Below are 22,405 nucleotides of genomic sequence, written 5' to 3' on the forward strand. Positions count from 1 at the left end.
TTAACATTTCTACCTTTGGAACCCAGAGACGGGTCAAATGACCTGAAGGATTTTAGCTAACCTCCTATAACCTCCTATAATCACCGTCTTTTGTTCTGTAATTAAGGCCATTACTGTCGCACCACAGGAGGTTGTGGTTTTCCATTGAGTTTAGCCATTTAGTTTCTAGTTAGATCTATTCAGTTTGGACTAAGGGTCATTTGACCCTCTTTCGGGACTTCAGGGGGGAGCTCGAAATTTCTCGGACTTCTAGTGTTAAACCTTACAGCCCCCCCCCCCACCAGGCCAACAAAGGGTAAACAATGGAGTGTAATTATTTATTTGGCAGTGGATCGGTCTAGATCATGTCTACCTAAAGATTCTCATTACATATGTACAGTGTGTCCACTCATATCCTGTCCACCGCCAACTTGAGAATGGCGGCAGTGTGTCGATTCATATTGAATTGATGATGCCCTACAACTTTTTTTTCTCTATCTCGTTCCGCTTCCGAGATAAAAATGCTAACTCCGTTGTTTTCCACCAGGTGGCGCTATAGGTGGTTTCATTGTGTAGAGCATGGCTACTTTACTATACCTAGACACCACTTCTATGCCTATAGCTGCCGCTGCTCTCAAGTTAATGGCGGTGGACAGGATATGGGTGGACACACTGTATATACACACACACACACATTAATATATATATATATATATATATATATATATATATATATATATATATATATATATATGAAACATGAAAAGACAACATGCTTGACGAAGGCTCCGTGTGGTCGAAACGCAATGGCAGAATAAATTAAGGATGTACGTTTTATTTGACCCGATTGGAGACATTGTCTTCTCATTTTCTGGTAATATCTGTTCTCACCCTAAAACTAAAAAGGAACTTTTCAAAAGTTTAGACATTTGCCAAACTACATAATTTCAGTAAGAACTCGAGTTTTTTTTTCACATACACAAAAAACAAAGATTTTTCATCAGCGTGCGTTCATTATTTTTTGGCCCTTGTGTCACATCCGTGCTTCATTTACTTTTCCAGTATGAAAAAGAAAGAAAAAAAAAAAAAAAAAAGTAATGGAAGCAACAAAATAAGAAGGAAGTCTCCGAAAATTCTCGGTTGATGAGAGTAGACAGCAATATAGATGCCGTCCGTGCGCCGTTCCTTATTTTTCACAGACCCGTTGGCTTCGATGAGCGATTTTGAGGCGGACAGGTTTCCATTTACAAAAAGTGAATAAGTGAACATCATGAAGATAAATGGACGTCTGAATGAGGCCTTAAAGGTGTTCCAAGACTGCAAAAATGGTCTACCAAGAGCCGCGTCCCCGCTGTAACGTCCCGCTGTACTTTTACCAGCTGTTAGCTCAGTCTGACCTAGTTAGTTCAGGCTGACCGGCTGTGATCTGTAATATCGGGCACAGACGCTAACAATAAAATACTATAAGGCAGATGGAGGTGCCCCACTGACCTACTCTAGAACCCCTTTAATATAGGGGGGAAATATTCAGCCATTACCCTGAGTAGAGAGTGGCTACAAACCGCAATAATCAGGCAGAATTACATGACAAGGACACCCCATTAATTTCAATGTAATGCTTAAGTTCTCCACTGGAGGTGCTGCTGGGAAGCGGAACACCGGCTGCCAAGATCACTGGATTATACAGATTGCTGGGGGACGGAGGAGGACATTTTGTTGGTGGGAGACCCTGCTAACGGAAGCGAATGTCCATGGGAAGAGATCCCTTTAAGGGCTCATATTAGACTTCTTCTTTAAGCCTAGGACGCGATCATTTACATGATAAAATTATTAAGAGCAATATTTCCTAGATGAGAATACTGTGGATATCGGACATTGTATGGGAGAACATGCATGGATATAAAGCCATCATCGTACACGACATTCCCGGTTTTGGTTTCCATCGATCGGTCAGCGGATCATTACACAGGTCCATTACTGAGCAGCGGGGCGGTCGTCATCTTGTACAAGCCGAGCGCTCCACCACAAATCCGTAGTCGTACTGGAAATAAGAAGAAATGTTCACAGTGATCGATAACTATGGAGAATGTTGAGACTTTAACCCAAAACAAATGAGCGACTAACGATGGTCACTGCTTAAAGGGATCATCTCGTCCTATTAAATGGCTTTGCAATTTACTTCTTACTAAAACTCCTCTTCATTCTCCAGAACAGAGGGATTTTTAATTCCATTGTTTACTGCTCATTACCTGTTACCGACCACTGCTGCAACCGATCAGAGGGGGTTGGTCTCCCAGGAGAGCAGCACTAATAAGCTCTTTGCTACACAGCTAGGAAGCGCTGTTCTAAAGTTGACCGGATCGCTGGAGCTAACCAACTTCAGTGCTCCTCCGATATATGCCGCCTCTGCTTTTATCATACATTTACACCCACTCCTCCCAGCTTTCTGTCTGTACGCTTGATGATTGACAGTTTGGACCAGAGGCGCGCCTGAGCTACTGACCCAAACTGAGCACTTTGCATTGCTTCAGAGGCAGCAGATATCGGAGAAGCACTGAAGTTGGCTTGTTCCACGATCCGGTCAACTTCAGAGCAGCGCTTCCTAGATGTGTAGCTTTATACCAAAATGCTAATGTTCAGTGTCTACAGTCACACTAGATATTAGAGTGACCACGAGTTACAGCAGTGACGTCAACTATTATTAATTTATGCTTTTGGGATTTACCTCATTTTCAATCTCAGCCAAAGTTTTGATCTGTAAATCTTTGAAGTTGGAAGAGTTTATCTGAAAAGAATGAGACAATGGACACATGAGCCGAAGGCGGACGCCACACCCAAGCAGGCGCCGGACGCCACACCCAAGCAGGCGCCGGACGCCACACCCAAGCAGGCGCCGGACGCCACACCCAAGCAGGCGCCGGACGCCACACCCAAGCAGGCGCCGGACGCCACACCCAAGCAGGCGCCGGACGCCACACCCAAGCAGGCGCCGGACGCCACACCCAAGCAGGCGCCGGACGCCACACACGAACCGATGACCTCACATCAGCTGAAGCTGGACACCACACGAGACAATGGCTTCTAGCAATGCTGTATTACTACTACTCGCCATTTAGACTGTCAGAGAATGCTGGGGTTGTAGTTATGCAGCACAGAGTGGAGATGAGTGTTGTACATAATCTGGACACTTACGGCAGGTTCTGATATTTTGCTTCCAAACATTGGATGAATGGTAAATGGGATCCCATCAATGGCTGAAACACATGAAGGTAAATGTATAAGTCTGGAGAAAGTGTAAGGAAATCTTGTTACATTGCAGAGACTTACGATCTTACCAGACACGCCGTAGACATTGGCCTCGTACAGAACGAGTTCAGACTGAGGCGACCTGACATGAGGTTTAGGATCAACTACCGGAGGCGGAAGGTGGATTGTGCTGCAGGAAGGAACAGGGGGAATGTTACACTGATGGAGGAGACTCGACCACAAAGAACGCTCATATTCCTGTGCCCAGACATAAATGGTCCAATGGTTGCTCATTCAGGTGACAATCTGACAGTCCCAAGAGTCGATAAACTGTTCAATGATAATCCTATAAGGGGGTGTCCAGTTTGCAAAACCCAACTTCAGACATATCATTAAAGGGGCTGTCCACTACTAGGACAACCCCTCCTGATGCCACGTTTTCCCCCAATAATGTAATAAAGACTATCCTCACCTCCTGCACTGGCTTCTTTTTCCCCACCTTTGGACCAAACGAGTTAAGCAACAGGAAGTGAGTGTTGTGACTGTGCTCACTTCCTGTTGATTGCGCGTTTGGACCAAAGGCAGGGAGAAGTCGGTGCTGATTGGAGGTGGGGCTCGTGCGACGTCTACATATGACGTATACAATGTCCAATGCTTCATTTTCTCTGTGGTGTCGCTCGGAGGAAACAGTTCACTGTCAGGTTTTTCCTACAGAGTACAGCTGATGGCTTACGGGGTCCCAGGAGGAAGACACTTTGTGATCAGCTTATCATCAAGGGACCCTTCTAACACCTTGGCGTGCTGAGGCTCCCGGACAACATTTTGTCACCCACCATATCTGACAACGTTTCAAAGTATTTAAATAAAAAATAATCCAAATTATATTATTTATTTTTCTTTTATTTATTTGGACGAACCCCTTCCCATATCAACCTTTGGAGAGTTAAGGGGGCTTTACACGCTGCGACATTGCTAATGCGGAGTCGTTGGGGTCACGGAATTTGTGACGCACATCCGGCCGCATTAGCGATGTTGCTGTGTGTGACACCGATGAGCGATTTTGCATCGTTGCAAAAACGTGCAAAATCGCTCATCGGTGACATGGGGGTCCATTCTCGATTATCGTTACTGCAGCAGTAACGATGTAGTCCGTCGCTCCTGCGGCAGCACACATTGCTATGTGTGATGCCGCAGGAACGAGGAACCTCTCCTTACCTGCCTCCCGGCCGCTATGAGGAAGGAAGAAGGTGGGCGGGATGTTCCGGCCACTCATCTCCGCCCCTCCGCTTCTATTGGGCGGCCGCTCAGTGACGTCGCTGTGACGCCGCACGGACCGCCCCCTTAGAAAGGAGGCGGTTCGCCGGTCACAGCGACGTCGCCAGGCAGGTAAGTATGTGTGACGGGTCTGCGCGATGTTGTACGGCACGGGCAGTGATTTGCCCGTGTCGCACAACAGATGGGGGCGGGTACCCACGTTAGCGATATCGGGACCGATATCGCAGCGTGTAAAGTGGCCTTTATTCCCCAAAATTAAAAGTTATCCCCTATGCACTAGAACACTAGAATAGAAAATCACTTACTGAACTTTAGGAATTCAAGTGATCGTGAAATCCAGGGTTCTGAATTCTGGGAATAAAACTCATCCTGAATGGAAGCAGAGGAGCGCATACTCAGCTTCTGCTCAAGTCATTGTCTACGGGACGGACAGAAATATCAGAGTACTGTACTCCGCTCCCTCTGGTTGTGCCACTGGCAAAAAATAGAGTGGCGGTCGAGCATCCGTACCTCTGCTCCCATTCAGGACGGGGCTGCAGAGTCCAATCCTCAGGATCCAAAGCCCCGATCTGGGATTGTTTGGGGTCTCAGCGGTTGGACCGCTAACAATCAGAAAGTTGTCCTCTAGTGAATAAGTTGTGACTTTGGGAATATCCCCTATAATATGTGTGCCTCAACATTTAGCTTTAGCGACTGGGAAGTCAATGGGTTTTCCATGTAAAGATGTGACAAGATGAGGCTCTCAGAAGAAGCGGCTGCTTAGAGGAAACCCAGCTAAATTGTATCCATGTGTCGTATAAAGGGATATAGACAGAGGTTGACGACAGCAGATCCCCTTATTAAAACAGAAAGGCATAATATCCCAAAAATGGCCCTGAACCCGATTTTAACATTACACGACCTGAATTTCCAGAATGTCGCAAGAGTCGGGGGAGTAGTGTAATGGAGCCATATTTACTTGGTCCCCGTTCTTGGGACTGGCGGTGTGTGGCCTGTACTGGTGGCGTGCACCCTGAACTGGCGGCAGGCGACCTGCATTAGCGGTGTGCGCCCTACACTGGCAGCGGCCTGAGGCCCGCACTGGCGGCCTGAGGCGTTTACTTACTTAGTCTTGGCTGGGATGCCGTTATCTAAGGAAAGTCCTTGGACTCCGGATGTGATGTTGCGCGGTTTAGGAGTAGGTTTTGGAATGGAAACAGGAACCTTCTTGCTCCAGAGAGCGAGGCCACTCATATCACTGGGGGGAGAAGAACAGAGGTGTAAGGTGAGACGTAAGGACACCATGAAAATAATACTGGAACTGAAAACGGCCATCTTCGCTCGACCCAAGCAGATCTCATGTCTTATCATTCATTTCATGCATTTATTCCATACCACCATTGCTGGTATTAAAGGGGTTTTTAGTCCCCAAAATCATTTTTCTAGAAACGCTGCCAAGGCATGCCACGGGAGAGGGAGGGGAGGTCGTGTGCCACAATTTTCTATCTCCCGAATGAAGCGGAATCAGAAGAGCAAGTGCAGGACACTCAGATCATCTTTCCTACTCTGACAGATTCTATTAGCCAGGCGTTGTTGAGAGTGCGTGTGGAGAGAAAATCTTCTTGGTGACATAGTGATAAAAAATTAGCTCCAAAAGGAAAAATACGGCGGTCGAGGAGAAGATACTCAAACATAAGCGGGGGAAACACTTTACATATTGAGTGAACATTGCGACGTCCCCAAAATTTTTAAGTGAACAGCTCTGGTACTCACCCGATACGACTATACGGCGCGCCGAGTTGTTTGCTCTTCAACGTTAGTTTAATGTCAGAGACGGCAAAGTCAGCCGTGTTCACGGGACTGAGCTTCACACACAGACGCTTCTTCTTCGGAACGGTCACCTCTGTGTAGACAAGAAGACTTAGTCAGATTATACTTCGGTGACACAAGTCTACGCTCCCTGCCGCTGGTCCTCTAGTTAGACAAGCTACCAAACCCTTGGGTGGGTCATCAACGTTAAATTATTGTTGGGTCCAGCTCTGAGGCCTCTACCAACCAGCAGAATGAATAGGCTGCAGTTCTCCAGAGAGCGACGTGGCCCCTTCATTGCTTATACAGATACAGCACCGTACATACGAGTGTGGCTTTGCCTGGTACTGCAGCTCAGTCCTAGTTACTTGAATGGGATGCAGTAAAAAGCACAGAACCCTGTCAGGGCATGAGGTTTCTGTATACGGCAAACAAATCTGTAAAACATTTGTCAGCAACAGCTGGTTGATGGTTTCACTGGGCAAATTGGGAAGAAAGCCGCCTCTACGTCCCCCTACTGAAGATAGCTGTCCTAATAGTCAATGTCGGAGTCCTTAATGACCCTTGCCACATGATGTTATCAAGGCAAACAAGAGTCTTCTCCAACACGAAAAGATGCTCATCTAATGCCTTTTCCTTTTAGAGAAAAGATATTTAGCCAAACCAGAGATATTCGGTAAAAGATTGAGCAATGGTGGGGTAGCTAGCTCTACTAGTCATCGGGCTTCCCCCTGGGAAAGAGATCATTTACATACATTTTTTCCCGAGAAAGCATCGCCAGGTCTACAAGTCTCGCAATACCATTCATGTTGCTTTTCCGTTGCATCCAGACCAGGATCCTGTGAACATCCTTGGCCGACACTCAAGTGCCGGCATCCTGGTCGCCTTTGGTGTTTCCAAAGAACCCGCAAAATCAAAATGTTGCATTACGCCTAGATACTTGGGTCTCACACAACGTCACAACGTTCGTCAGGACTTTACAAGGGTCTTGTAACTTGTCAGACAATCAGGAAGTTTGCAGGACCCTACTCTTGCTGCAACGGAGCACCAAGGTGGACGCCGCACCGGAGACCTGCGAATCTTATAGCTTCACTAGTTGATGGATTATTATAGGGAGGACATAGCCATAATGGAGACACTAACGTCTGATTATCATCCAGCTCTGCCTCATACCGGCTCCAGGGTAGAATTAAATGACTCCAGAAGACTAAAGCTCCATTTACACAGCACGATTATCGGGAATGTGTGTTCCCAGGATTTCTTATCTCACGATGGTCGTGTAGTCTAAGAAACTTGTTCAGCACCCACCGAAGAAGCAAAACACTCATTTGTTGCGTGAAGTGATCTTTTGGTTTGCACAGATCACTGTTCTCGGCAGCACGCGGTCTTGTGTAAACAGGAACTGCGCTGCCTACAACAATGGCCGCCTATGCTTGTTCACTACGACTTTGAAGCACAAACAGGAGGTCAAACAATGGCCGATAAGCAATCAAGTAGCCAATGGGCGATCAAAAAGTGCCGGGAAGGTCGGCCACTGTAAACCGACTATTAGGCTGAAATCACAGGGTGCGTTATACACTTACTAGGATCCACATATTCCCCAATAAATGCGAACCCGACTGGCAGCGCAGTCTTTTCCCCCAGCAGCTGGAGCTCGGTGATCACTTGTTCTATAGGCTGTGTATACTAAAAAAACAGAAGAGAAGAGGACACAATGAAGCGACTCCAGGACCCACCTACCCGAAATCCCCTCTGCTATAGTTAAAGGAAATCTGTCAGCTTGCAATGTCACCTAAGAGCAGCATGATGTAGGGGCAGAGACCCCGATTCCAGTGATGTGTCACTTACTGGGCTACTTGCTGTCATTTTGATACAACACAGTTTTGTCTGCTGCAGATTTAGCAGAGGAAAAAATGATGAGCCTTGTATAACCCCACACTACTGATTGACATATTTCTCCTGTATAACTCCACCACTAATTGTCAGTTATTTCCTGTATAACCCCACCCACATCACTGATATGCAGGAGAAAGCTGCCAAACCACCACCAATTGGCAGCTCTTTCCTGTATAACCCCGCCCACACTACTGATTGGCAGCTTTCTCCTGTATAACCCCACCCACACCAATTAGCAGCTTTCTCCTGGATATCCCCACCCACACCTCTGATTGACAGCTTTCTCCTGTATAACCCCGCCCACATCACTTATATGCAGGAGAAAGCTGCCAAACCACCACCAATTGGCAGCTCTTTCCTGTATAACCCTGCCAGCACTACTGATTGGCAGCTTTCTTCTGTATAACCCCACCCACACCACTGGTTGGCAGCTCTTTCCTGTATAACCTGTATAACCCCGACAAACACTACTAATTGTCAGCTTTCTCTTGTACAATCACATCCACACAACTGAATTGCAGCTTTCTCCTGTATAACCCCAGCTTTCTGTGTACATTGATAGAAAGTTGCTAATCAGTGGTAGGTGCGGGGTTACACAGAGCAGGAGGATTAGCAGACACAAGACACCTAATCCTGTAATGATAATCTGCTGCTGATAAAACACTGATTGTACTGAAACAACAAAGCACAGTCTAGACAGTGACAACATTGGAATCAGGCTTTCTACGCCTACATCACACTGCTCTCGGAGTACATGGCAAAAACCTGCTGACAGACACTCTTTAATTGATGAAGTCCGTGATTAAACAATGTTTATAAATCAGAATGTGTGAGAACCAAGTTGCTCACATGACATAAGGAGCTGCTGATTCACAAGGAGGTGCAAAGTGAGTCTCGACCTTCCCTCTTCCCAGGGGTATGACTCTGGGTGACCACATTTACGTCACCTGGAAATGTCTAGTTGCCGCCATGTCCTGCCATTACCTGCAGGACGACCCAGGCACTGACATGGTACTATGTATCATTGTTTGCCCAGATGCATATGCTTATAATACGGACTTCTCTTACCTCTGGAGTGGAGCAGTAACACAGGTACAGAGCAGACTTCTGATTAAAGCCCTTTAAGAAGTTAGCGGAAGCCCCTTCGGTGGTGGCTGCGATCTATGAAGGAGCCAAAAACACAGGTGGTAACTTCAGATCTTAAAATATTAAGACCAATCAATATCCCTGACTTACTATGAAGTGGCCTTTGGGGCACGTTGATTGGCCAGAAGTCCATGCTAAACTCGTCAGCGGCTTAGAATTTTCCTCCATATTTTTGATTCTTTGATGGAATCCCTAAAACAAAAAAAATGAATAAAAATGTCAAGGGCCTAATACATACGTATACATTCCTCCTGCTCCCGAGAGAAGCTCCAGTGATGTAAGCGCCCATATATGGACAGTTGGAGAAGCTCCAGTGATGTAAGCGCCCATATATGGACAGGTAGAGAAGCTCCAGTGATGTAAGCGCCCATATATGGACAGGTAGAGAAGCTCCAGTGATGTAGGCGCCCATATATGGACAGTTAGAGAAGCTCCGGTGATGTAAACGCCCATATATGGACAGGTAGAGAAGCTCCAGTGATGTAAGCTCCCATATATGGACAGTTAGAGAAGCTCCAGTGATGTAAGCTCCCATATATGGACAGTTAGAGAAGCTCCGGTGATGTAAGCGCCCATATATGGACAGTTAGAGAAGCTCCGGTGATGTAAGCGCCCATATATGGACAGTTAGAGAAGCTCCGGTGATGTAAGCGCCCATATATGGACAGTTAGAGAAGCTCCGGTGATGTAAGCGCCCATATATGGACAGTTAGAGAAGCTCCAGTGATGTAAGAGCCCATATATGGACAGTTAGAGAAGCTCCGGTGATGTAAGCGCCCATATATGGACAGTTAGAGAAGCTCCAGTGATGTAAGCGCCCATATATGGACAGTTAGAGAAGCTCCGGTGATGTAAGCGCCCATATATGGACAGTTAGAGAAGCTCCGGTGATGTAAGCTCCCATATATGGACAGGTAGAGAAGCTCCGGTGATGTAAGCGCCCATATATGGACCGTTAGAGAAGCTCCGGTGATGTAAGCTCCCATATATGGACAGGTAGAGAAGCTCCAGTGATGTAAGCGCCCATATATGGACAGTTAGAGAAGGTCCAGTGATGCAAGCGCCCATATATGGACAGTTAGAGAAGCTCCGGTGATGTAAGCGCCCATATATGGACAGGTAGAGTAGCCCCAGTGATGTAAGCGCCCATATATGGACAGTTAGAGAAGCTCCAGTGATGTAAGATCCCATATATGGACAGTTAGAGACGCTCCAGTGATGTAAGCACCCATATATGGACAGGTAGAGAAGCTCCAGTGATGTAGGCGACCATATATGGGCAGTTAGAGAAGCTCCAAACAAAAATATGGGATGCGACTCCCCCCCCCCCCCCCCCCCCCACAACTGGGGTGTTCAACCACCTGCGCCATGAACCACTGACTACTTCAAGACTAGAGCTTGGGCTCCAAAGGTGAAGTGAAAACACTGGAGGACACTAGGTTGTGCGCCGTCGTACACCGGGACACACTAGTACTGACTGCAGATCAGTAACTGTGAAACACCGCTACATCCAGAGCTGATAACAGCTGATCAGTGGGAGGCCCGGACCCCTGCTGATTGGATACTGCTCACCTGTCTTGAGGATAGGCCATTAGTATCATAGTAGTGGAAACCCCATTTAATAGGCTGATATCAGTGGTAGACCTGGAGGCCATTGTTTGCACCCTGGCTGCCACGGAAACCCATGAGCACCCGATAATTGTGTTGTGAGCCCACTGATGGGTCTGCAGAGACCTGCCCTGGTCTATATGAACTTTGGCTCCGGAGATCAGAGCCTCCTTCGATCCCGGTCATTAGAGGAGATCAGTCGGGCGGATGTTCTCATCGGCACAGAATGGCCGGGCAGTAAATTGGACCAGAGATCTAAAACCCAAAGAATCAATATGGATCAATTAAGGGTCTCAGCCACTGGAGTGGGGAGATGGGGATCCCCCGGCTAACACATCAGCCGTCACCGCCAATAGCATACACAACTGTAACAATTAGAGAAAACGACTCAAAAATGTAACATTTGAGCCAAAAGAGGGGAGTCAGGTAGCGGCATCATAAAGGGGGGGGGCATTACAAAGGGGGAGGGTGACAGGTAGCGGCATCATAAGGGGGGGGGGCAGGTAGTGGCATCATAAAGGAGGAAGGGAGAGGGAGAGGGAGAGGGGAGAGGGAGAGGGAGAGGGAGAGGGAGAGGGAGAGGGAGAGAGGGAGAGGGAGAGGGAGAGGGAGAGGGAGAGGGAGAGGGAGAGGAGAGGGAGTCAGGTAACGGCATCATAAAGGGGGTCAGGTAGCGGCATCATAAAGGAAGGGGGGCAAGTCAGATAGCGGCATCATAAAGGGGGGGTAGCGGCATAATAAGGGAGGGGGGGGGAAGTCAGGTAGCGGCATAATAGGGGAGGGGAGGGGAGGGGAGGGGAGGGGGGGGGGGGGGGAGTCAGGTAGCGGCATAATAAGGTGGGGGTCAGGTAGCGGCATAATAAGGGGGGGGGTCAGGTAGCGGCATAATAAGGGGGGGGGGGGGGGGGAGTCAGGTAGCGGCATAATAAGGGGAATGGGGTCAGGTAGCGGCATAATAAGGGGAATGGGGTCAGGTAGCGGCATAATAAGGGGGGGGTCAGGTAGCGGCATAATAAGGGGGGGTCAGGTAGCGGCATAATAAGGGGGGGGGTCAGGTAGCGGCATAATAAGGGGGGGTGAGGTCAGGTAGCGGCATAATGGGGGGGGTCAGGTAGCGGCATAATAAGGGGGGGGGGGTCAGGTAGCGGCATAATAAGGGGGGGGTCAGGTAGCGGCATAATAAGGGGGGGGGTCAGGTAGCGGCATAATAAGGGGGGGGGTCAGGTAGCGGCATAATAAGGGGGGGGTCAGGTAGCGGCATAATAAGGGGGGGGGGTCAGGTAGCGGCATAATAAGGGGGGGGGAGGTCAGGTAGCGGCATAATGGGGGGGGGTCAGGTAGCGGCATAATAAGGGGGGGGGGTCAGGTAGCGGCATAATAAGGGGGGGGGGTCAGGTAGCGGCATAAACAGGGGGGGGGGGTCAGGTAGCGGCATAATAAGGGGGGGGGGTCAGGTAGCGGCATAATAAGGGGGGGGTCAGGTAGCGGCATAATAAGGGGGGGGGGTCAGGTAGCGGCATAATAAGGGGGGGTCAGGTAGCGGCATAATAAGGGGGGGGTCAGGTAGCGGCATAATAAGGGGGGGGGTCAGGTAGCGGCATAATAAGGGGGGGGGTCAGGTAGCGGCATAATAAGGGGGGGTCAGGTAGCGGCATAATAAGGGGGGGGGTCAGGTAGCGGCATAATAAGGGGGGGGAGGTCAGGTAGCGGCATAATAAGGGGGGGGGTCAGGTAGCGGCATAATAAGGGGGGGGTCAGGTAGCGGCATAATAAGGGGGGGGGTCAGGTAGCGGCATAATAAGGGGGGGGTCAGGTAGCGGCATAATAAGGGGGGGGGTCAGGTAGCGGCATAATAAGGGGGGGGGGGTCAGGTAGCGGCATAATAAGGGGGGGGGTCAGGTAGCGGCATAATAAGGGGGGGGTCAGGTAGCGGCATAATAAGGGGGGGGGGTCAGGTAGCGGCATAATAAGGGGGGGGGGTCAGGTAGCGGCATAATAAGGGGGGGGGTCAGGTAGCGGCATAATAAGGGGGGGGGGGGGGTCAGGTAGCGGCATAATAAGGGGGGGGGGTCAGGTAGCGGCATAATAAGGGGGGGGGGTCAGGTAGCGGCATAATAAGGGGGGGGGTCGGTAGCGGCATAATAAGGGGGGGGGGGGTCAGGTAGCGGCATAATAAGGGGGGGGGGTCAGGTAGCGGCATAATAAGGGGGGGGGGGTCAGGTAGCGGCATAATAAGGGGGGGGGGTCAGGTAGCGGCATAATAAGGGGGGGGGGTCAGGTAGCGGCATAATAAGGGGGGGGGGTCAGGTAGCGGCATAATAAGGGGGGGGGTCAGGTAGCGGCATAATAAGGGGGGGGGGTCAGGTAGCGGCATAATAAGGGGGGGGGGGGTCAGGTAGCGGCATCATGCGCTTAATTTAAAAACTAAAAAAAATACTCAGAAATCTCCCAAAAGTAGTTGAGGTGAATCTGACAACCCAACCTCCAGCGTTGTCCATAAAGTACCGCTGCCCTCCCCCCACCACACAGCGCAGTGCGAGTCTCCCACCCAAGTGACCTCTGATCCATTTAAGCCCTATTCATTTTCCTTTCCTGCTCCATAAACTTATGTACAAGTCCTTTCACCCGTATTTGTACCTCCTTCCGGTCTCTTGTCAAGAAAAACACGGACACTCCGCGGCCAGCACCGGACCCGTCCACTGACGCCGGGAACTTCCTGCTTGGGAGTCACCTACAAAGCAGGTAGAGCCGCCGGACTGAGAAAACTACATTTCCCGGCACACCTCTCTCATGCGACGTAGGCAGTCGAAACTGCGCCTGCGTGATGAAGACGGCTACCTCAGCGCAGGCGCGAAATCATTTCTATTTTTTTTCTGACAAGTTGCTCACTCAGTCCCGCTCTGGGCACCGCTGGTGGGCGGCGGTGATGTCTGGCGGCGGTGATGTCTGGCGGCGGTGAGGTGGGGGCTGCTCCACCGGGTCTACATGAGGAGAACGAGTTAATATCACCATGAATAATATACTGTATATGTATCCTTTATTGCTTTCTGTTGTCAGGCTCCAGTCTGCCCCAGAGCCGTTCATAAATTAAATTACCTCAGTGTTCTTTACCCCCCCCCCACTCCACACACAGTTTTAGCCACAGAGTCCCCCCTTATGCTGTCAACTAATTTAACCAATTTCTTATGGCAGCAGGGGTTAATATTTAACCCCTTAAGGGAGTACGTACACGACGTATTTTAAGCAGGAGAACCCACCTGGTTCAACAGTGAAGAAACCGCCATTTTTTGAAGGAAAGCTCAAATAAAGGCGTCATTTTGTACTCTGAGTCTTCCCATTGACTTCTGGTATAAAGTACAGAGTGGAAAGTGCCTGAGAATTGGTCGGGTGTCATGGCGGCATTAGACGCTGTTCACATTACAGACTCTTGACACTCCACACCAGGGGTCCCCAACTCCAGTCCTCGAGGGTAGTGTTGAATGGACCCGAACTGTAAAAATCCGGATCCGCGCAGTTTGGGGAATCCGGCTGCACGATCCGGATTTTTTTATTTTTTGCTTCTCTCTCTCTCTCGATCTCTTTCTCTCTCGATCTCTCTCTCTCAATGTGCCCGGATTCCGGATCTGATCCGGACTTCTTTGTCAACCCGCCACTGATCCGCCGGACCCGGATTATGAGCAATCCGCTCAACTCTACTCGAGGGCCGCCAACAGGGCATGTTTTCAGTATTTCCTTAGTATTGCACAGGTGATAATTTAATCACCTGCACAGTTGATGATTCCAACACCCATGCAATGCTAAGGAAATCCTGAAAACATGCCCTGTTGGCGGCCCTCGAGTAGAGTTGAGCGGATTGCTCATAATCCGGGTCCGGCGGATCAGTGGCGGGTTGACAAAGAAGTCCGGATCAGATCCGGAATCCGGGCACATTGAGAGAGAGATCGAGAGAGAGAGAGAAGAAAAAATAAAAAAATCCGGATCGTGCAGCCGGATTCCCCAAACCGCGCGGATCCGGATTTTTACAGTTCGGGTCCATTCAACACTACCCTCGAGGACTGGAGTTGGGGAACCCTGCTCAACACTATGCTTTCTCTGGTGCTTCTGAGTTGCACAGGCAGCCTCGGGCATCGACCAGCTGTGTGCTCATTACTGATCGGACTAGCAGGAGTTCATTTCTGGTTACTTTTTGGATGACGTGTTATGGGACACCTATCACAGTCACTCCCCGCCTTTTTATGATGGAGGAATTTGTCTTCCTGTGCCGACTATAGCTTTCTTCTAAACCAGTCCGTGTGCTGTTGTTTTCCAGTCTGGTTTACTTTGTGTGTTGCTTTATAAACCTACAAGAACTACAAAGTCATATGTACAAAATATCTTTATTTAACAAATTTATTAGACAGGATAAAAATATGCACAGCAACACTATGACATGAAAAGGAGCAACCTCACATTGGATACAATTTCTTTAGTGGCCGATAGTAAAAAGGGGGAAAAAGGCATCCTAATCAGATGAAATATGAGAAAATATTATTGTCTGCCAAAAATTGACATCCTTATTACACTCGAAGAATTCACCTTGATGGACAGTATATAATATGCCACATACAATTTTTTAGAAAGTTTGATTGTTAATAAAGTTGATCCTAATGACTGAACGTTCTGCAAAGCAGATGGATGGTAAGTAGAAACGGAACAGCATGTCTATAAGGCTATGTCCGCACGTTGCTTTTTACCTGCTTTTTACCTGCTTTTTTGCTGCTTTTTCAACTGCAGCGTTTAATGCCAAAATGGTTGTGTTCTGCTTTTCAAGCAAAGTCTATGGGAATTTGGTTTTCTTGTCCGCACTATGCAGTTCAAACTGCAGCCTTTTTGTTGCAGAACTTTTTTTCAAAAACTCAGCTTTGCAGTGCAAAACCCAAATGGCAAAAACAACTGACATGTCAATTGTTTTTGCCATTTGGGTTTTGCACTGCAAAGCTGAATTTTTGACCAAAGTTCTGCAACAAAAAGGCTGCAGTTTGAACTGCATAGTGCGGACAAGAAAACCAAATTCCCATAGACTTTGCTTGAAAAGCAGAACACAACCATTTTGGCATTAAACGCTGCAGTTGAAAAAGCAGCAAAAAAGCAGGTAAAAAGCAACGTGCGGACATAGCCTAATAATGATAGCATGTCTATAATAATGATAAGCGCCCTTGGACAAAGCCTCGGCGAAACGCGACAGGGTGTTCTGTGGTAAGATGCGGCATGTGAATACTTTGGATGTTCTGTACACTGGTATGTGACTTCTCTATATGTGGTGCGGTGTGTCGGGACTCTTATTTACTGTTATAATTCTTCCATAGTTTGCTATGGCGTTACCTTCTTATAGATGTATTCTGATTCCTGACACCCCCCATCACACTTTGGAGTGTACATGCTCTTTTACAGTCAATTCAGTGTTACATCTGCTATCATTATTATAGACATGCTGTTCCGTTTCTACTTACCATCCATCTGCTTTGCAGAATGTTCAGTCATTAGGATCAACTTTATTAATAATCAAACTTTCTAAAAAATTGTATGTGGCATATTATATACTGTCCATCAAGGTGAATTCTTCGAGTGTAATAAGGATGTCAATTTTTGGCAGACAATAATATTTTCTCATATTTCATCTGATTAGGATGCCTTTTTCCCCCTGTTTACTATCGGCCACTAAAGAAATTGTATCCAATGTGAGGTTGCTCCTTTTCATGTCATAGTGTTGCTGTGCATATTTTTATCCTGTCTTATAAATTTGTTAAATAAAGATATTTTGTACATATGACTTTGTAGTTCTTGTAGGTTTATATTGATTCACCGTGAACTACATAGGTTTGGTGATCATATTGGCTTTTTTTGAGTGGTGATCAAAATTCTTAGGTTTATCTATTTGTGTGTTGCTTGTTATGCAGTGGGATTCCTCCTCTCGTCTGGTTATTTCCTCCCTGCTTTACATTTCTTCCTTATCTCTTGTTGGTTGATTGCTCTGTCTGGGGTTGCTGTGTGATAGTTTTGGTTTCCCGTTTGTCTATCACTGTTGGTGTTTATACGCTCCTGTCCCACCCCCAACACTGGGGTATGGAAGGAGGAGGAACTAGATCAGTGCTGATCAGGAGCAGGGATTGGAAGGTGGCTTAGACATCATCACCATCAGGCGTATCTCTGGGATCAGGGACAGCTAGGGTCTCCCAATCCCCAGGGCCAGTTTAGGAGTCTTGGTCCCCTGTTATGCCCTGCCACCCTGTGACATTGTGTCACTTCATTTTAACTGCTTGACATTTTTGTAAACCTAAAGCGGTTAAAAGACGCTAAAAAGCCTGAAAGCAAGTAGTAGTAGAAAGTAACGCACATTCTTTTGCACGTTTCGCCCTTTTTCAGGCACTTTACCAAGCAGAATCCACCTGAAAAGCATGTGTACAGACCCTATTACTGCTGCCAATGTTCATTTTTGCACTATTTTTTCCCTCCCATTCTTCCAAGAGCTATAACTCTTTTATTTTCATGCAGTTTTCCGTATCAATGTGAGGGATTTTTTTTGGAAGAGATGTAATGTATTCAATATTCACCGTATAATGTTCTGAAATTTGGCAACAAAGTGTAGTGTACTACTGCGACGCTGAAGACCATAGAAAATAGGTGTGGTAGTCTGTGAATAATTATAATGTACATAGATTCAAGTAATGGGGGAGGGTCAGGAGCTGCGGAGTCTGTGTGACCGGGAGCTGCTCTTTGATTTACACCTGTATTGCAAATTTTCCAGCTACCTCTCAATTTAATTACACCAATTTTTTTTAATTTTTTTATTCGTGAACTCTACCAAACAGGATCACAATTTAATGTGTTCCCCCCCCAGTCCCCCCCAGCTCCCCCCAGTCCTATTTTGCCTGCTGAAAATAATATTCAAACCAAGGCTAGCTTGAGAAAGTGTTGCTCATGTGGATTACGTCAGACTTGTTTTTCCAGTTAATAAAGGGGTGGAAGACGGTGATTTTGTTTTGTATTTTATTTCAAATAAAGTATTTTTTTGGAGTTTCTGTTTATCTCTTTTCACGTACAGCTTAATAATGGTAAGGGGGGGTCTCATAGATGCCTCTCATTACTGATCTAGGGCTTAGTGGCAGCTGTGAGCTGTCATTAACCCCTTATTACCCTCATTGCCACCTCACCAGGGCAATCGGAATGAGCCGGGTAAAGTTAAAGATACGACAATCATGGGTGGCTGCAGGCTGCTATTTTTAGGCTGAGGGGCTCCCCAGCCGGAGAATGCCATCTCCCAGCTGTCTGCTTTATCTTGCTGGGTATCGAAATGGGTGGTGGGGAGGGGGGACAGCACACCATTTTTTTTTAACTAAATAATTAATTAAAAAGTTGCATGCGGTTCCTCTAATTTTGATACACAGCCCAGATAAGCACACAACTGGGGGCTGCAGCCTGTAGTCGTATATTTTTTCTGTGCTGGATATCAAAATATGGGTTGACACCACACCAATTATTTATTTTACACCAATCTACAATCTAGATGCAGACAGCGTGTGATTAAAAACAGGCAGACACACAGTCACACAGACCGAGGGCGCTGTCTGACTGCAACCAGACGCATGGAATGCCGATGGACGCGGGAAGCAGTGCATGTAGATTATGAGATGCCCCGGAAGCAGTTTACAGCCATGCGGAGACTAGCAAGTATGAAGCGCTTGTGACAATCCACCCTATAGACTTATATGAGGACCGTCCAATTATCCGGGATCAATACCGGGCCCGACCCAGGTTTAGTTTTTTTTTCTTTAAACCTGGTTAGACCTGCCATATCTACGGGTCCACCCATCACTAGTAGTGACCCTTGGAATGATTCCTGTCTAATCCCTATTCCTTATGAAGATGGAAGGATCAGAATGACTATGGCGATGTCTCGAGTGTGTCGCAGCCTGATGTGATCTTGGGTGGATCTGGGATCAGAAGGTTACAGCGTATTGTTGATCGCAGATCCTCTTTAGTGCCCGTTTGTCGTTTACCCTCAGAGCATATTTAATTCCTTCTGGTACCGTTGGGGTTAAAATTCATTTCTATTCTATGGTGATCAAACTGTTGTAATTTCAGCTGCAGCTGCTCCCTTCTGTTATAAATATCCACTTCTTCCTATGTCAGCTATAGCTCATACCTATATTGTCCACTTTGAAGGAGCCAGTTTCTGGAGATAGCTGAGGTGTAGCTTCAGTTGCAGCTGAGAAGTTCCTGTCGGAGTATTATTTGTTGTAGTGTTCCCTCCTTTCCAACCTTGTGTTGTCTTATTGCAGTAGCGGGACTAGCATCTTGCTGGCCTTCATTAGCCAGGGTGAGTTCAGGGTCAGTGAGGGCCTAGACATGTGATCAGCGTACGTGGGGAAAGACCCTTCTAGGGACGTTGGGAAGTGCAGGGATCAGCCTCAGGTGAGTGTTAGGAGATGACCCCGCACCTCTCTCTCTAGTGACAGGGCCTTCCGTTGTATGGTTACCTTGTTGTTCCCCGTGTTAGATCACTAGCCAGGTCAATTACCGGACCTGGTGAGACAGATGAATCACGCCGTGATAGGCATCTAGTAGTGTAGATAGTAGCAAGAAGGAATTACAGAGTTGGTCACTGTATATCCTGATATTGTATTTTTTTCCAGCACGCATGACAGCACCACGAGACAGGGGATCCACCCTTCAAGAACAGGAAACCTACAGGATAAAAAGGGGTGGAACCTCTCCCCGCATCAGTTGGTTTCCTGTCCTTGAACGGGGAACCTCCAGGAGCGACGGTTCTAGAGGCCCCTTAGGGGTTGAAGTCTCCAAGTATCCCAGCCCTGGCTGGTTGATTCTGGCAGCGACACTGGTTCTGCTACGGCCGGTTGAGGTAATGAAGGGGACACCACAGCAGGCTCACGGGGGCTGTGCCTGTGTGTGTCAGCGTCAACCTGCTTCTTTTGCGCTCACAGGAGACAGTGATGCTGTCCTGCCAGCAGGTCTGAAGACGCACCACAGCAGCCCACAGGGGCTGTGCCTATGGATAGAGATGCCACCCACGCTACAACGATGCAGGAGCAGAGACGCCGTCTTACCTGGCGTGAGTTAACAGTGGGTGAGGGATGGGCTGGTGCTTCGCAAATATGCCTCTGTGGCCGTATGTGTATCTGCTCTGCCACTCCGGGCTTTTGGCAGTAGCGACGTCGGTGGTTGTGTGTAGTTATGATAGTCCGAAAGATCAGGAAGAGGAGGGCATTGCCTGGATGTTAGGAGTTACCTTATAGAATATCTGTATGCAGAAGAGGCAGGTTCCGGTTTGTATTCTTTTCAGGGTAATAGCTAAGGGCTCAAAGCTTCTAAATCCACTTGGGGGATGGATCAGAGGAGCCATTTTTTCGTCTACTTGGCTAGTGGTCGGTATGTGCCTGCAGATCTGAAAGCTCACTACATAAGGGCAATGACATCTACCTGGGCTGCAAGATCGTATTTCACCATTGAGCAGCTCTGAAAGGGGCCACATGGTCTTCACCTTCCACTATAGGTTGGCTTATTCTTACTGGCTTCACCTTGGGAGAACGGTTCTGCAATCTGTAGTTCCCTCCCTTAAAATATTCCTCTGTCTATGTAATTCTCTCGTGGTGCTGTCATGGGTGAGGAAAAATTACTTACCGGTAATGTGTTTTTCTGAACTCATGACAGCACCCTTACATTGCCTCCCTACATGTGAATAGATTAGCAGTATTTTGTCTGCACGTGGTTATATGTTGATGCTGGTTTATGTTATAACATTGTTTCTTCCGGAGGTCCTTTCATGCTCTGTAACCAACTGATGCGGGGAGAGGTGCCGCCCTTTTTTATCCTGAAGGTTTCCTGTCAGTGAAGGGCGGATCCCCTCTCTCATGGTGCTATCATGGGTTCAGAAAAATCACATTACCGGTAAGTAATTACGTATATAATTCAGAAATATTGACAAAGAGAATGTCTTGCAAATGATCTAAAATTTAATGTGAACGGGGAAATTACCAAAAGATCATAACGTTACTAGCTAATACTTTATTTATTGATCAGGCGCTTGAAGGCCATTTTCACATTTTTGTTTTTGAGGCTGTAGATTAAAGGATTTATCAAGGGTGTTAATGAAGTATAAAACAGCGTATAAAGCTTATCTGACTCTAGAGAGTGCGATGAGGTAGGTCTCATGTAGACACAGAATATTGTCATATAAAGAAAGGACACAACAGTCACATGAGAAGAGCATGTGTAAAAGGTTTTACGTCTGCCGGCGCTGGAGTGGATCCGTAGGATGGCTCTGATGATGAAGATATAAGAAGTAAGGGTGAGGATGAAGGGCGTGAAAGCAACGAAGAGTGACTGTGAGTAAATTAAGTTTTCCATTCTTGAGGCATCGTAGCAAAACAGCTTCATGATGACCAAAAGATCACAGAAGAAGTGGTTGATAATGTTTGTTTTAAAGCAGTGGATGTCATAGATAACGCACATTGTTGGAATAACATCGGAAAAACCAATTATCCAACAAACTGAGGCAAGTGCAGAACAGACTCTATTATTCATGATTATAACATACCGCAGAGGGTTACAAACCGCAACGTATCGATCGTAACTCATAACGGTCAAGAGCAAAAACTCACCGCAGATGAAGGCCACATAAAAATACATCTGGGCAATGCAGGCTGAGAACGAAACACTTTTATCCCCAGTGACATATGTGATCAGTGTCTTATGCATCGTGACTGTGCTGTAGCATATGTCCATGGCGGAAAGGTGAGACAGGAAGTAATACATTGGAGTGTGTAACTGGCGGTCTTTGCAGATTAGCAGTAAAATGATTGAATTTCCAGTAAATATTGCGAGATAGATCACCAAAATCAAGAGGAAGATGGGCATCTGCAGCTGAGGCAAATCACTAAAACCTTTCATGATAAAAAAATCAACCCAAGTATTGTTATTGTCTTCCATTATATGGCCTGCTAATGAAGAGTGATGAGAAAAATGAGTGCACCTCAACAGTCTACAACAACAAAACCTAAAAGAATAGATATATCCCTCACACCTCCAGATATGCTTGCTACTCTTGCTCTAGCTATGTTTAGCCATAAGAATATGACTTGAAATATAATATTTATTCATTTATATAGCACTATTAATTCCACAGCGTTTTACATACATTGGCAATACTGTCTCCATTGGGGCTCAGAATTTAGAGTCCCTATCAGTATGTTTTTGTAGTGTGGGAAGAAACCGGAGGAAACCCACGCAAAACCGGAGAACCCGGCGGAAACCGACGCAGACACGGAGAGAACATACAAACTCCTTGCAGATGTCCTTAGTGGGATTTGAACCCAGGACCCCAGCACTGCAAGACTGAGACACCACAAGACTACAGTACTAACCACTGAGCCACCACAAGACTGCAGTGCTAACCACTGAGCCACCATCC

The 22,405-nt window shown here is 47.2% G+C and overlaps 2 protein-coding genes across 2 annotated transcripts in view; both read right to left on the reverse strand.

Moving 5' to 3' along the window:
* The window catches only part of MVB12A (multivesicular body subunit 12A), a 14,094-nt gene extending 380 nt beyond the window's left edge, over positions 1-13,714 (reverse strand). The window contains exons 1-10 of the mRNA XM_075322522.1: positions 13,576-13,714; positions 9,421-9,522; positions 9,253-9,345; positions 7,872-7,974; positions 6,253-6,382; positions 5,606-5,737; positions 3,315-3,415; positions 3,172-3,233; positions 2,705-2,764; positions 1-2,020 (exon numbers count right to left, since the gene is read on the reverse strand). The exon at positions 1-2,020 is cut by the window's left edge and continues 380 nt beyond it. Coding sequence (XP_075178637.1) covers positions 1,976-2,020; positions 2,705-2,764; positions 3,172-3,233; positions 3,315-3,415; positions 5,606-5,737; positions 6,253-6,382; positions 7,872-7,974; positions 9,253-9,345; positions 9,421-9,498 — 804 coding nt within the window. The 5' untranslated portion in view covers positions 9,499-9,522; positions 13,576-13,714 and the 3' untranslated portion in view covers positions 1-1,975. The remainder of the gene's footprint in view (positions 2,021-2,704; positions 2,765-3,171; positions 3,234-3,314; positions 3,416-5,605; positions 5,738-6,252; positions 6,383-7,871; positions 7,975-9,252; positions 9,346-9,420; positions 9,523-13,575) is intronic.
* Positions 13,715-21,000: 7,286 nt separating this feature from the next.
* LOC142250878 (olfactory receptor 2A12-like) lies at positions 21,001-21,924 on the reverse strand. The gene has a single exon (XM_075323163.1). The coding sequence runs from the start codon at positions 21,922-21,924 to the stop codon at positions 21,001-21,003; it is 924 nt and encodes a 307-aa protein (XP_075179278.1).
* Between the last annotated feature and the right edge of the window lie 481 nt (positions 21,925-22,405).

This window comes from Anomaloglossus baeobatrachus, chromosome 9 (genome assembly GCF_048569485.1).
Source record: "Anomaloglossus baeobatrachus isolate aAnoBae1 chromosome 9, aAnoBae1.hap1, whole genome shotgun sequence".
Lineage (NCBI taxonomy): Eukaryota > Metazoa > Chordata > Amphibia > Anura > Aromobatidae > Anomaloglossus > Anomaloglossus baeobatrachus.

Excerpts from the sequence above, each read along its gene's own strand:
- LOC142250878 (XM_075323163.1), bottom strand. The coding sequence starts at position 21,924 with ATGGAAGACAATAACAATACTTGGGTTGATTTTTTTATCATGAAAGGT.